This window comes from Eptatretus burgeri, chromosome 7, assembly GCF_056783735.1.
Source record: "Eptatretus burgeri isolate ZD-2024b chromosome 7, Ebu_testis_v1, whole genome shotgun sequence".
Taxonomy (NCBI): Eukaryota; Metazoa; Chordata; class Myxini; order Myxiniformes; family Myxinidae; genus Eptatretus; species Eptatretus burgeri.
Window position 1 is genome coordinate 60392363 of NC_140967.1, and position 14194 is coordinate 60406556.

The window sequence follows — 14194 nt, forward strand, 5'->3', positions numbered from 1 at the left end:
CGTTCATTGTAAACAATGAAAATAGTTGAGTGGTACCGTTTAAAAGTCGTTGAGTATAAAAAAAATCCAATTGTTGAGCGCAAGCGTCTACTTTCAATAGTGGAGTTTGAGCGATTTAGCACGTTCAATAGAAACGATTAAAATTTCTGAGCGCCAGCGTCAAAAAACAAAGGCGAGTGACAGCAATTTAAATCGTTCATTGTAAACAATGAAAATAGCTGAGTAGTACCGTTTAAAAGTCGTTGAGTGTAAAAAAAATCCAATTGTTGAGCGCAAGCATCTACTTTCAATAGTGGAGATGCAGCCATTTAAATCGTTCAGTGGCAGCCTATGAATAGCAAACCCCACGTCACCGGCAAAGATAAACTGCCGCACGATATGGATAAGTTAGGCTATCGTTGGGCATAGTTTGTGAACGCCGGCTACACAATAATTATTCGTTGGTATACCGTATCTAGAAGTTATCGAAGCGCTCTATGCACATTATTAGTTCATTGTGCATTTGTCCAACCCGTTATGAATAGACCTAAATCGTAAAAACAAGCCATAGCTCATTGTTGAAAAAGCCCCATAAAAAATTAGCCGCGAAGAACTTCGAACAATGGTGCAAAGATGTCTCCTACCCGTGGACCAGCGGACGCAAGGAGGATCCATCATAACCCACACCCTCCCCCTCACACTCACCTACTACTGCCAACATGAACAAACTACTACTAATACTGATACTAATACTGATACTGATACTGATGCTGTTACTGCTGACATGGACATCGACTCAAAAAGGACTCGAAAACACTGTTGGGTTCCCCTTTTATGAACACCATTTTTATATACCAATTCCCAAAATCGCTGGGAACACGTCTTTATATGGCAGTTGTAAGTTAGAAACACGTTCATTTATTTTTTTTGTCGACCAGAAGACGTCATTGGAATACGTCTACATACGTCAATGTGTGTTGGGACTACGTAAAGAATTGGTTCAAAGCACGTCAAACATAAGTTATAAATAAGTTTCGCATAAAAAAGACATTACCGCGACGTTTTTAGACTTATGAGTAGCTTATAAGTAGCCTTTGTGGACGTGTGTAAGCGTCCGCATATCGTGTGTACAACTTATCCCCATCGCATGCGGAACGTGTGTCATACGCCGAGTACGTCGTAAAATTTTGAACATGTTTAAAATTTCTTGACGTACTCTACTTACTACGACGTATGATAGCGTACTTTAGTGTTCTACTCACGTATACCAAACTTACTCATACCGTATTTGACGTGCCCCAACGTTTTAGACACATTTTTCTTAGGTCGGCATACGCTGGCAAGATCGCCAAGGTGGGACTGCGATGTTGACACTTCCATTTCTACGGCAGTTATGATTCAAATCGTTGTGCGTCAGCCTTTTAATAGGCTACGTCACGACATCGTCTGCGATGCGTGCAACGCGCTATGCCTAAGTTAGACTATCGTTGGGCATCGGTTGTGTAGGCCGACAACAGATTCAGCATTCGTTGGTATAAGTTATCTATAACACAACGAAACGTTCTGTGTCCGTTACTAATGTGTTATACATAAGACCAAGTCGCTATGAATACGTCCGAATCTTTAAAAAAAAAAACATCAAAAGTTCAACGTAAGCCAGCGTTTTACATACATTTTAATACGTTGCCATCGCTGGCTAAAACGTCAAGGTGTGACCGGGCCTTTAGCGACGTCATGAGCAGGAAATAGGCAGAGGTGATAAAAGCCTGGAGAATGAGAAGGGGAGTGGACGGAAGAGCGTTCGGACGGGAAAAAAACCACAGACATCTTCCCATCTTCACGCCGTCCTTCCCTCCCTAGCCCCATGCTCCACCTCCAGCCCTGTGTCACGTCAACCAGCATGACCACTGTTTCCTGCAGCTCCTTCATTGGTCCACTCCTTGGAGTGCAGACACCAGTGGACTTGCAGTGCCCGAGCAGGCCGTAATACAATATCCATCGTCTTGTGCTCTCTCTCTCTCTCTATTCATGTCCTCTCTGTTGTATGATTGAGGCACTAAAGTAGGTAATTTAGGTTCCTGCCCATTCGATTCCATGGGGCGCATGGTTCATTTATTATTCTTATTATTCTATTCTAATCGTTTGTACCCCTGTTTTCTTCCCTCCATGTTGTAATAGACATTTTAAATTGTGTTGTAATGTGTTGTAATGTAATAATTGTGTTCCGCATGCGAGTTGTAATAGACAATTGTGTCTCTTTTGAGTTATTCCAACAGTGGCGGTCGCTGATTTCAAATAGCAGACTCTTTTAAAATCATTTTAGAGGATGTTCGGGTTTTGGAGTGCTAAAACCCTATTATTAAATTCACCTCCTTGCCAGCTCAGAAAGTCTGCGCGGGTTCCATTTTTAATTAGGACTCCGGCAAGGCGAGGTGCCTGGCATGCTGCTTGATCGGCCACCCGGCGTTTCAATTCAACCGGTTATAGGTGCAGGAAGGCCCTTAATCTGGTTCAGTGTGTCTTGGCCGTTTAGCCAGTGTGACCGCTGTAACAATATATTTATCTTGACACACAGCGTTTTTCATTATTCTTCATGTCCAAATAGATCGTATGGTACCATCCAGATTGCTTTTGTACCAGCACAAAGGCCCATCTATCTATAATTCCAGCAATCTCTGTGTGTTTGTCTGTCTGTCTGTCTGTCTGTCTGTCTGTCTGTCTGTCTGCGACCGCCGTTTCTCAACGACCGCCGGTCCGATCTGATTGAAACTTGCCAGGAATATTGCCGGGGACCCGCAGATGTGCCTTTTCAAGGTTTGATATTAATCGGATGAGCAGTTCCCAAGTTACGGACATTTATCTGTCAACCAATGACAAGACACGGTGATATGACGTCACGAATGACGTCACAATTAATGTTTATGAATTTTTTTTCTTTAAAAAATTTTTTTTTTGCACAATTGACGTTACAATTCTTCTTCTTCTTCGTTTGCTATGACGTCACAATCGACGCTGGGGACCTGAATATGTGCCTTTTCCAGGTTTGATATTAATCGGACAAGCGGTTCCCAAGTTACGGCCATTTATCTGTCAACCAATGACAAGACACGGTGCTATGGGTGAGAGTGGGGGCGAGCGCTCTTATCAAATCGAGCGCTATTATGCAGCGCTCTTATCAAATCGCAACAGAATTTAAATTTGGTTTCAGTCAAATATGACCCTGCATGGGATTGAATGCAGAACCAGATGGCCCACGGGCAAGAATGCCACCCACTGGGCTATCCTCCCAACGTTTGTTGAAATCCAGCTTTGATGGAAAGGTAAATTGCCAGGTATTCTTTACATGGTTCTTCTGCTGTTTGTCCTTCCTGCAGCATCAAGAACAACTTGGCATTCAGCTACCATGGACCATATGTCAAGGAGAGGATCGTGGAATTTGCTCAGCGTGTTTCTGGGTAAGTGATGATGTAGTGATAACAAGTAAATAACACCAAGTAAGTAAGTAAGTAAGTAACAACAACAACAACAACAACAGTAAAAGTAAGTTAGTAACAAGTAAGTGGAAATTTACAGGTAACTGCAGTGCAGTGATGATGATGGAGGGGATAAAACAATTTGTATGGAACATTTTTTTGATGGAGATGAATAACGTGTTTTGTGTACAATATCAAAACTTACAACAAAAATACGAATGCAAAAATTAATTTTGACTTTAAAAAATGCAGCAATGTATAAAATTAATGCATTTACAATATCTCAACTAGCAGGGGGCGGGGGGGGGGGGTGAAGTACCAATATGCATTCAAATTCAGAGAAGTTTTTACAAGGAATTAAGGCGCATGAGGTGGCCATTCGGCCCATCATGCCTGCACCACACCAATACCAGATTTCATCAATCCGTCGATACCCCTTCCCTTTGTGTGCAGCCTTTTGGCTGCTACACTGGTACTCATTTCACCGACCTCAGAAGGATGACAAGCTGAGTCAATCCACCGGTGTTAATTCAGCAGCCAACAGGGCTTGAACTCAGGACCCAAGGATCCCAAGCCACCACCCTAACCGCTAAGCCAACACCATGTTTTATATCATCAAGTTGTGCTTGCTTCTTGGTTGATTTCGCTTTTAATACATTTTAGCCTTTCATTTATCTACTGTCATGCGTTTCTGCTGAGCTATTTCCCCATTGAAGGCAGTTGCCTGGCTTTCCTTGTGCTTGTCCTGCAATGGAATGTGACCATTAAGCGATACCAATTAAATCCAGATGTTCACAAGTTGTCGCTGTGAATGGCTAACTGGGTGAGATGAGCATGGAAGTACTTCTTGTACACGTTGACAGCGATGCTGTATGATCGTAGCAGAACTTTCATAGTTTTCTTTTGATCGGTTATTGGGTGCAGTACTGCATTGCCTTATTTCAATGTGATTGCAGCTAGACAGCTACGTGTTAACATTCTGACCGCTGAGTTGTTTCCTGTTGATTTATTTCCCAGTGGAGTCTGAACCACCATAAAGTAATTCTTATGCTCTTGTATTTGTATTACATCTTGGAGTAGATTCTCACTGAGGAAACTGGGTCTGTTGTCCATATGATTTTGCCGTTGGGATATTAAATATCCTTCGTAAAAAGTGTGTATCTTGGCCAGAATCCTGTCTAGATTGTTATCCTCTGCATATCTCGCAGTGCTCTGAATCAAGACCACCCTTGTATTGTCCGTGGTACCTCACATCTTTATTCAAAACTATCAAACAATATTAAGCTGACCATTGAATAAGGTTATTACACTTGTTTTTTCTTTATTAACAACTAGCAGAGGAGAGGAGGTAGTGAGCAGCACTGGGAGAGTGAGGTTGGGGTGAGGAAAGGGTAGCTAAGAAGTGGGGGAGAGCGAGGAAAGGGGGTGGGAGAGCAAGGCCTCACCACACGTCACTATATACACTCAGGGAGGGGGTTGTGAGCGAGGAGGATGGGTGAGAGAGGGGGGTAGTGGAGAGGTGAAGGGGGTGTTCTGGACATGCATTTGGAAGGGGAACTTGAGGAAAAGAGGTGGGGCGGGGGGGGGGGCATGGTTCCCTTATGCCGGCTTTAGTACAGGATTGAGCAAAATTGGGTACGTTAAAACAGCACATTCAAACGGGTCATACTAAACAACGCCTGGACACTGCCCAGAGACGTCCCTGGGAGGTGGAGGGGCTTTGGGAGGAGATAAACATGAGGGAAGGGGAAGGGAAGAAAGGGCATTTTCCTTCAATCGTCATAAAAACCGTGCCATTTTTCTTGCCTTTATTTAATTTCCACACCTACGATAAGCTCTAGAATCTCTTCACCTGAGACGAATTTCGGAACTGATCCGAGCAGCGGTTCCAACTCCTAAAAAAAAAAGCTTTCATTTGTCCAATTCATACATTCTTTAACAACCCTTCATCTCCTCGACCTCCGGAAAGTTGTATGGTGTTGGAGGGGTTTTGGGAGGAGGATAGCATGAGGGGAGGGGAAGGAAAGGCAGCATGAGGTGGAGAAGGCAGCGTGAGGGGAAGGGAAGGCAGTGTGAGGGGAAGGGAAGGCAGCATGAGGGGAAGGGAAGGCAGCGTGAGGGGAAGGGAAGGCAGCATGAAGGGAAGGGAAGGCAGTGTGAGGGGGGGAGGACGCAGCGTGAGGGTAACGGAAGGCAGCGTGAGGGTAGGGGAAGGCAGCGTGAGGGTAGGGGAAGGCAGAATGAAGGGGTGGAGGAAGACAGCATGAGGGAAAGGGGAAGCAGTGTGAGGGGAAGGAATGGGAAGGCAGCATGAGGGAAGGGGAAGGCAAGGCAGGAAAGAGGAATTAAAGGCAGCATTAGGGCAAGGGAGGCAGCATCAAGGCAAGTGAAGGGAGCTTGAAGGGAGGGGGGAGGGAAATCAGCGTAAGGGGAGCGTAGGCAGCATACCAGGGCATTACCGGCGTGTAAAAATGCACCCAAACAGCAACGTTTTCTTATTAACCAGCGTGTTCGATATACAACCAGGCAGGAACATTTAATAATGAATACCCATGCTACCTGGCAAAGGCCTGCCTGCATGCATGCCCCTCCAACCCCATATGCATTCCTCCAACCTCCTTGCGGTCCATGCTAACCGTGCATGTGCACCGGCGATATACTTATCCCCTCACTCGCACACGTGCACGGATTTCTCCACATCCACACTGCACAGTGGCACGTTCCGCGTGGCTTCAATGTCACAGCACGTCTGCTCCCCAGGTGGCTATGGAGTTGCAGAACGTCTGCTCTCCACGTGCAGAAGCACATGGTTCGCAAGACGGCCGCATAACCACCTCCACAGCGCCATGCACCACAGGTCCAGGTGCAAGTTCGAGTTCACATCACACGCCAACGAGACCTGCGCACCGCAAGCACGCAACCAAGCATGCAGGCACTCACACACCCCACAGAGAGTTATTTGTACCCATTTGTACGATGTTCGTGTGTGCTGTCTACATACCTCTTCATTTTCAGCACTTGCCAACTATTAATATATTGCAGCAACTGTTAGTATATTGTACACCACTCCTTCCAAATTCCATATCCAGGCCATGAATGACGTCATTGCCGGGCGCTGAAGGAAGGGAGTACTAAGTTTTTACTCCGTTTTCTTGTTTGTTGTTTGTCCGGGCGATATCTCAGCCATCTTTTGAGCTAGGAAGTTGAAAGTTGGGGACAAAAGTGAAGGTGTGCTTTGGCAAAAATGTTATTTTTTATTTTTTGATGAATTACTCAATTATTATCGATTTATTAATTGCTTATTTGTTTTATTTCTCATCCTGGCAATATCTCAAGCATATCTTGAGCGAGGAAGCTGATATTTGGATATGACAGTGACCAAGTGATTTGGCAACAAAGGGTCTTTTGATTTATTGATTAATCAATTAATCGATTAATTATTCATTTTTTGATTAATTACTTAATTTTCAAAAAGTTACAGATTCAGATGAAACAGTGGTGGTTTAGGTATGTTATTCGGCAATTGATTGAGAAATTAATTATTTTATAATTATTATTTATTTACTTTAATGATGCAATTCATCAATTAATTATTGAACATCTCAATTCTAACTCCATGTGCTGCAAGGTGGCATCGCCGGCCACCGTAGGCGCCCCGGCGATGTTTCGCGCTGGCGGATTTGTTGTTTATTTATTTGGCATGGGTGCATTGTACTTTGAACGTACTAACAGCACAGAATGTTAAAAAGCAAACTGCTTCTGTCGTTGCCAAAAAAGGACCCCTGTAGACTGTATTGCCGTGGATTGCAAAGGCAGGTTATAGAGCACGGTGTTGCGCCTAATGATGTTACATGTTCTGCACATTCCTTAATCTTTTCTTCAATAAATATAATTGTCCAAACACTAGAAAAATTAAGCTTAATGCTTTGTTTAAATAAGTACACTTAATTATAAAAATCACTAATTTGTGAAAATTTTCAGATTTCACTCCAGATTTCAACACTTATTTAGTCCATGAGATCCGATTCTCAAATCAGACATAATGTTTCGATTATATTCTTTAATTAGTCCGTGAGAGTAGATCATGTTTCCAAATCAAGGCATGTTTGAATTGACTGAACAAAATTATTATATTAATACGCTAAGCTATATTTTGTGGACGTATCTTCTCCGAAACTGCCAGACGGATTGTCGCCACTTTCGGCATGCTGGTGCTCTGTGGTCTAATGTACAGCATAGGCTATGTGAGATCGTGCCAGACGGACAGGTTTGGGAATGTTTGGCGATTTTCTAATTTTTACATTCGTTTGCATGGCGACGTGTAACGTCACCGCTGAGAGGCGAAATATCGTCATGACATCATCGGTCATTCGTTGACGTCATTACGTCTGTCGTCGACAGACCGTCACCGCTGAGAGGCATAATGCCACTCCTAGAAAACAGCGTCTGCAATGTAAAACCCTCTTCTGCACATGCTGACTACCTCAGAAGGTGCATTTGACACAAAAAATGTAACAAGAAACATTGTATATAAATAAATTCTATAAATCACATTGTGAACACTGGATATATTGACGTCCTAACAAACCCTCACTTTAGAAACTTTGCGCGGAGCATGGGTTCGGCTCGTGACGAATTAAGACTCCAGCAAGCTGACAGAGGGTAGACCAAGGATGAAGCCTTGATAAAGAATGTAGTTAAATAAGGCCATTAATTATCTTCAAAAGAGGTGTTTTAGTTAATCCAAACACCCATTTTTCACTCGTACACTACCTTGGAGTTCCCTTAGTATGCATGCAAAGTTTCAAGCTGCTAGGTTTCATTGTTTTGAAGTTATGGAGGAGAGACACATTGACACACACACACACACATGCACACACACACACACACACACACACACACACACGCACACACGTATATTACTATAGATTGAACCATGTTGAGTAGATTGAAAGTTTGAACTGGCTATTGTTGGTCATGAGCACAAACAAAGTTGACTAATATGCATGGGATGTGAAGTGAAGATAAATGTCAGTGGAGGATGGAAGTTGGTGAAGCAGCATACAGGATGCCTTTTCAAAGAAAACATTTCTTTCTTGTCTGTACCACATGCTTTTGGCTGCACCAGGCCCACTGTCCGGATCTTTGATGGAATCACGACGCTTGGAGATGCACCGGGATGTGGAGAACCCTTCTTTGTTTACATAGGGGGCGAGTCTCCACTCAAGGTGAAATTATTATCATGCTCTTGTTGAGTTACCTGAAATAGTCTTGTTTGCTTTGTTGAATTTTTTTTTCTTTAAGAACTACTTGATCATTGTCTCTGTTAAAAACATGACTCATTAATGCACTGCTTTTTCTCATGTTCTGTGCAGGAGAAGTTCAAAGACACTGCAACGGAAAAAGTAGTCTTCAGCTGCTTCTACACGGCCGCGGAGAGCGTTTTTACTCAGGTCATGTAGTGGAAGCTGGGAGGTTCATATGAGGATGAAACCAACTTTGCTTGCAGCTGGACTTTAAGCTGTAGCCTAATGTTGGTGTGAGATGCTGTATGGTTCTGTGGATGGATAATTAAAAAGCAAAATAGCCCAAGCCAGACGTTGAATGAAAGTTTGCTTCAAAGTTAAACTTTCCGAATAATTAAAATATTTTATCCACCATAAATATGTCTTCACCCTTCATAACAGAACAAGGAACAATGTCCTTAATCTGAACTTTCTCTCATGTTCCCTCTGCAGTCCAAGTCACTCCCAGTATTGCCTGCGGTAATCGTGGTGAAGGACAGAACTTACTACTTGTATAACGGTGAGAAGCTTGTGCGTGCAGTGTAATTTGTGGTACAGGAGGAGATAGATATCTACCTTGAGAAGCAGGCTTGGGTGTGACAGTCTCCTTGGACTTACTGTATATTTGGACGAATTGTTGTGAGGTTCATTCACATAATCTGTGCAAATATGTATTAAGCAGAAACAAATAATCCACTATTCTGGGACATTAGGCCCACTTAATCCACATATCCTGTGCGTCTGCATATCCTGCCGTGGGTCCTTTAGACACCTTCTGTTCCAGCTTTATGATCGTTTCCGTGCGTTGTGTAATTCAGAGTTGGAAGATGGTGCACTGGATCGCTGGGTTGAGCACTATCGTTTCCCTTCCTTCTTATCCATTGATGTATTCACCCTCAATCAACTGGCTGTCTCTGGTAGGAAGATGGAGGATAAATGATGCAATGTGGGAGGGTTACATGGTCTTTGTAGTATTTGGTTGGGGAATGGTGTGAGCAAGTTAGGATAGAAACAATTTGAAGCCTAAACTTGTCAGGTCATGCTGTTGTAAGATACCATGACATAAACTCGCAGTGCTGGAAGTATGTACTTTGCATCTCCACACCAATATTATGATTATTCAATAAATGTATATATATATATATATATATATATATATATATATATATATATATATATATATATATATATATATATATATATATATATATATATATATATGTCTTTCACTCAAATACAAGAATTATTTGCATTATGTAAGAGAAGAATGAACTAAAGAAGTGTGGTTGTCAGATGATGCTCTGCTTGTAAGTACTTGTGAAAGATGAATGAATATGATTTGAAAGTGTTCAAATGGATAAGTTTGACAAGTTAAGCCAGAGTGATGATCATGAGGGCATAGTTACCCCACCTAAGGTGAAGGAGGTTATGTTTTCACCCCTCTCTGTTTGTATTTTTGTGTACAGGATATCTCAAAAAGTTGTGCATGGATTCAGATAAAACTTGGTGAACAGGTTGGGTGTGTGGCAAGGACAAATTGATTCGATTTTGGTGAAGATCTGAATCCGGATCTGGATACGAGAATTATTTAATTTTCAAAGTGATTCTTCACCATTGGCCAAAAACTATACAATACTGTATAGCATGATATTTCAAAAATGTAATGGGCCCGATATGTTCTCATGGATCAGGCATTACATGGCGGAGGTATGCGCTCTACTGAGTGCCCTTCTAGTTACTTTCATGTAAACAAATGGGTGCAAGAGAAGATAAATATCTGTTTGTCTCCTCTTGTACAAAGGTGCTACAAGCACCCTGTGCTTCCTGAAGTTCAGAGAATAAAACTGGGTATAGGCCGGTAGCAGGATGGCCAGCCAACTTGATAGTGTTATTTTGAAGCATGTTTACAATAGTCGGTCAGTGTGACCATGGATGCATCTGACCGGTTTTATTGGCAGCACGCTCCGAGGATTAGTGCGTGACACAACTTGTAATTTTTCAACTCAATGAGATGCTTATGTTTAATCAGCCAATGGTCATGAGCTTTATTAGACTGTACCGGTCTGAGCATATGGTGGGGCTGGTAGGTCTGGCATTCTTGTATCACGTGATTGTCTCGCCATGTCTCGGGCCTATGTAATTCGGTAAAATTCCATGAATGAATTCTCCCACATGCACTATAATTGAGCACTGTCAGCGAAAAGCGGTTAAAAAGAGAAATGGCACAGGAGGTAAAAAGAACAGGATAATTGCGATATAATCGCCAAGGGGGCAGTTTAGCTCAAGTCGACAAAAATCCTTGGAATGTGGTTTTGATTCTCACTCTGCCAGTTTTCATAATGGGCAGTGCCATGTCTTTTTATTTTATTTTATTTTATTGCAACGCTTCCCTGGAATCATGCTTTAAGGGCATCGGGGCCAAATCAAGTCGTCTTCTTGTCGTGTTGCTACACCTTCCCTCACTGCCATTCCACACATGTTCTGGCTCGAGAATTGAAGTCCCTCAGATCTTTTGGGTTACATGTCTCTGGTTCGAGAACATGCTCCATTGTTTTGAAGTGCCTCTTCACAGTCACAATCGGTCGTCCGGTATCCGTTTGGCTGCAATCACCACTTCTGCATGAGGGCTCTGCAGTGGCCAACACCATTCCTGAGGTTATTGAGACAGAGCTAAGTAGGCCATGTCTCACTTGCTCCACTTGGAAGAGTTTCTTCTGGGTCAAAAGATAACTTGCGTGGCTTTGTCTGCAGATCCCTTCACCAATCATGTTGTTTACAGCTGTAGGGGTTACATTTTGAGAGCTGGACAGCATGTAAGAAACTGCTCCTGGACTTAAGCCTCCTCGTTGCGAGCTCATGCTGAAATGATGGATGATGGGGATCACTTGTTTGCTTTGTCCTTTCCAATCTATAATTATAAGAGGAGCCGTGTCTGTCTGTCTGTTTTTTTGTCGTGTTATAACTTGAGAGAATTTAATGGATTTCAATAAATCCAACGATGGTGGATTCACGGAACTCCCGGGAAGGTTTGTGATGCAAATAAAATAAAATTACAATCAAGGTTGGTTTGTGTGCATGGGTACATGGGCACACATGTCAAAACTGCAAACACCAACTTGCGTCACTGGTTATCCCCACATTGAGGGCAGGATCTCCCAGGAATCCTTTTTTGTTCTTGCTCCATAAATTAGCCATCGCAGCCAAGATTGGTCTTGTATGCTTCTCTTGTTGAAGCTTGCCTTCTTATGTGGAACAATGCGAGCAAGCAGCAAAAGGTGGAACAATGCGAGCAAACATAATCCACTTTCATAGGTTTCGGTAGCCAGAAATACCACTCCAGGCTGCAATAAGAATTGGATCTATCCTCTTAGCATGCGACGAGCATTCCCAGACTGCACAGGAATATTCAGCTGCTGAATAAAACAGGGCAAGGGTTGTAGTTCATAACGTCCTTGGTTCAGGTCATAGTCTGTCAGAGAACTCAAAGCAACTCTCTCTACCTTACAGTTGAACGTATGAATGCATCAGGTTTGGCATCCTGCTCCCAGCCAATACACACCATGTTTCACAACCTCACCAATGCTATTCATGCTGAAGTCTGTTCCACCTTCAAAAGTGGTTCATTATGTGCCAGTTGTATTGTCATGATGTGCCTTTTTGGATTGTTGAACACCACATGGAAACAGAATTTTCTTGTTGAGAGACCAAAAGGTCTCGGCATGCATGGCCCACTACGAGGCGCATGATCCACTGCGGGGCACATGATCTACTGCAGGGTGCATGGTCCACTGCGGGGCGCATGATTCACTCTGGGCCGCACGGTCCACTACGGGGCACATGATCCACTGCAGGGTACATGGTCCACTGTGGGGCGCATGGTCCACTGTGGGGTGCATGGTCCACTGCAGGGTGCATGGTCCACTGTGGGGTGCATGATTCACTGTGGGACGTATGGTCCACTACGGGGCACATGATCCACTGCAGGCACATGATCTACTGCAGGGTGCATGGTCCACTGCGGGGCGCATGATTCACTGTGGAACGAATGGTCCACTGCAGGGTGCATGATTGACTGCTGAGTGCATGGTCCACTGTGGGGCACATTATCCACTGCAGGGTACATGGTCCACTGCAGAGCGCATGATCCATTGAACCACATTGAGTAGATGTGACCATGGATGCATCAGCCGAGCTGCAAATCAACTCCAGAGCACATGGCCCACTATGGGAGGCATAATTCACTGTGGCACACATGAACCACTGCGGGGCATCTGGGCCACTGTAGGGCACATGGTTCACTTCAGAGCACATGATTCACTGTGAATATATTGATATATTTTGCTGTGAATGATGTTTTTATACGCCCGATATATATATATATATATATATATATATATATATATATATATATATATATATATATATATATATATATATATATATATATATCGGGGCGTATTATGTGATACCGGTCGTCCGTCTGTCTGTCTGTCTGTCTGTCCGTCCGTCCGTTCCTGTCCGCACTCTAACTCCCAAAGTTTTCAACTTTCACGTTTCATATTTGGTACATCGGTACAGACTGTGGAGACGGTGTGTCGCGACATACATTCGTCATCATATGTATGTATGACATATGTCATACATACATACATACATACATACATACATACATACATACATACTGTTGCGGACAAAGGGCTTGAGACTTGCCATGAGGTGAAGCACTGGGGTTCCTCCCAAACAACTGGTCCTGAGGCCGCTGGGCACAGATAACCACACACCGGCAGGTTGCTAGGCAACCATGAACACCGATTGGCACAGCCAATCTGGGCAGGGTTACACTACTACACGTGATACCTTACCTGTGGATGGCCTGTAAATTATGGTCACATGCCTTCGATGCGTACTTGCATTAAGCTTCCCATATCAGGCGCAGCCGAGCGGAGCTGCCAAGTATGCACCGGCTAATAAATAAATTGTTGGGGTATAACTTCCCGGCTTAGCTAATGTGTGGACCATGCTGGACCAATGAAGGAAAAGATGAAAACGAGCTGGGTACATTTATTTATAACAAGCAATTTATTACAGCAATACGAGGAAAATTATGTGGCACAGTAAGGCCTTAGTTATTTGATAACTTGGTTTACGGATCCGCCGACGGTATATTTGCCGAAATGAAATATAAATATAAAACACATTTTTAGCCTTTTATATTTATATATTTTCCGCCGAAGGTGCAAAAGTTTCAAAACCCGAAATGTAAACGTCGGCATTTATTTTCAAAATATAATTTCGTGCGTGCGCGCCAAAATGCCGAGTCACCTTCAACCGAGCTGCGCAGTAGAGCTGCGCAGTTGTCTTCGGTCCTGGCGTCTGAGCAGTGGCCGGCGTGGTTCAGATTGACTATTGTTTCTGGGGCGAAAGTGATTGTTTGTTTGTTTGTTTTTTGTTTGTTTT

At 43.3% G+C, this 14194-nt stretch overlaps 1 protein-coding gene across 1 annotated transcript in view; it reads left to right on the forward strand.

Moving 5' to 3' along the window:
- The window catches only part of LOC147023362 (protein disulfide-isomerase TMX3-like), an 89297-nt gene that overhangs the window by 59467 nt on the left and 15636 nt on the right, over positions 1 to 14194 (forward strand). The window contains exons 8-13 of the mRNA XM_085888702.1: positions 3021 to 3098; positions 3354 to 3434; positions 8581 to 8680; positions 8828 to 8905; positions 9191 to 9257; positions 9556 to 9654. Coding sequence (XP_085744828.1) covers positions 3021 to 3098; positions 3354 to 3434; positions 8581 to 8680; positions 8828 to 8905; positions 9191 to 9257; positions 9556 to 9654 — 503 coding nt within the window. The remainder of the gene's footprint in view (positions 1 to 3020; positions 3099 to 3353; positions 3435 to 8580; positions 8681 to 8827; positions 8906 to 9190; positions 9258 to 9555; positions 9655 to 14194) is intronic.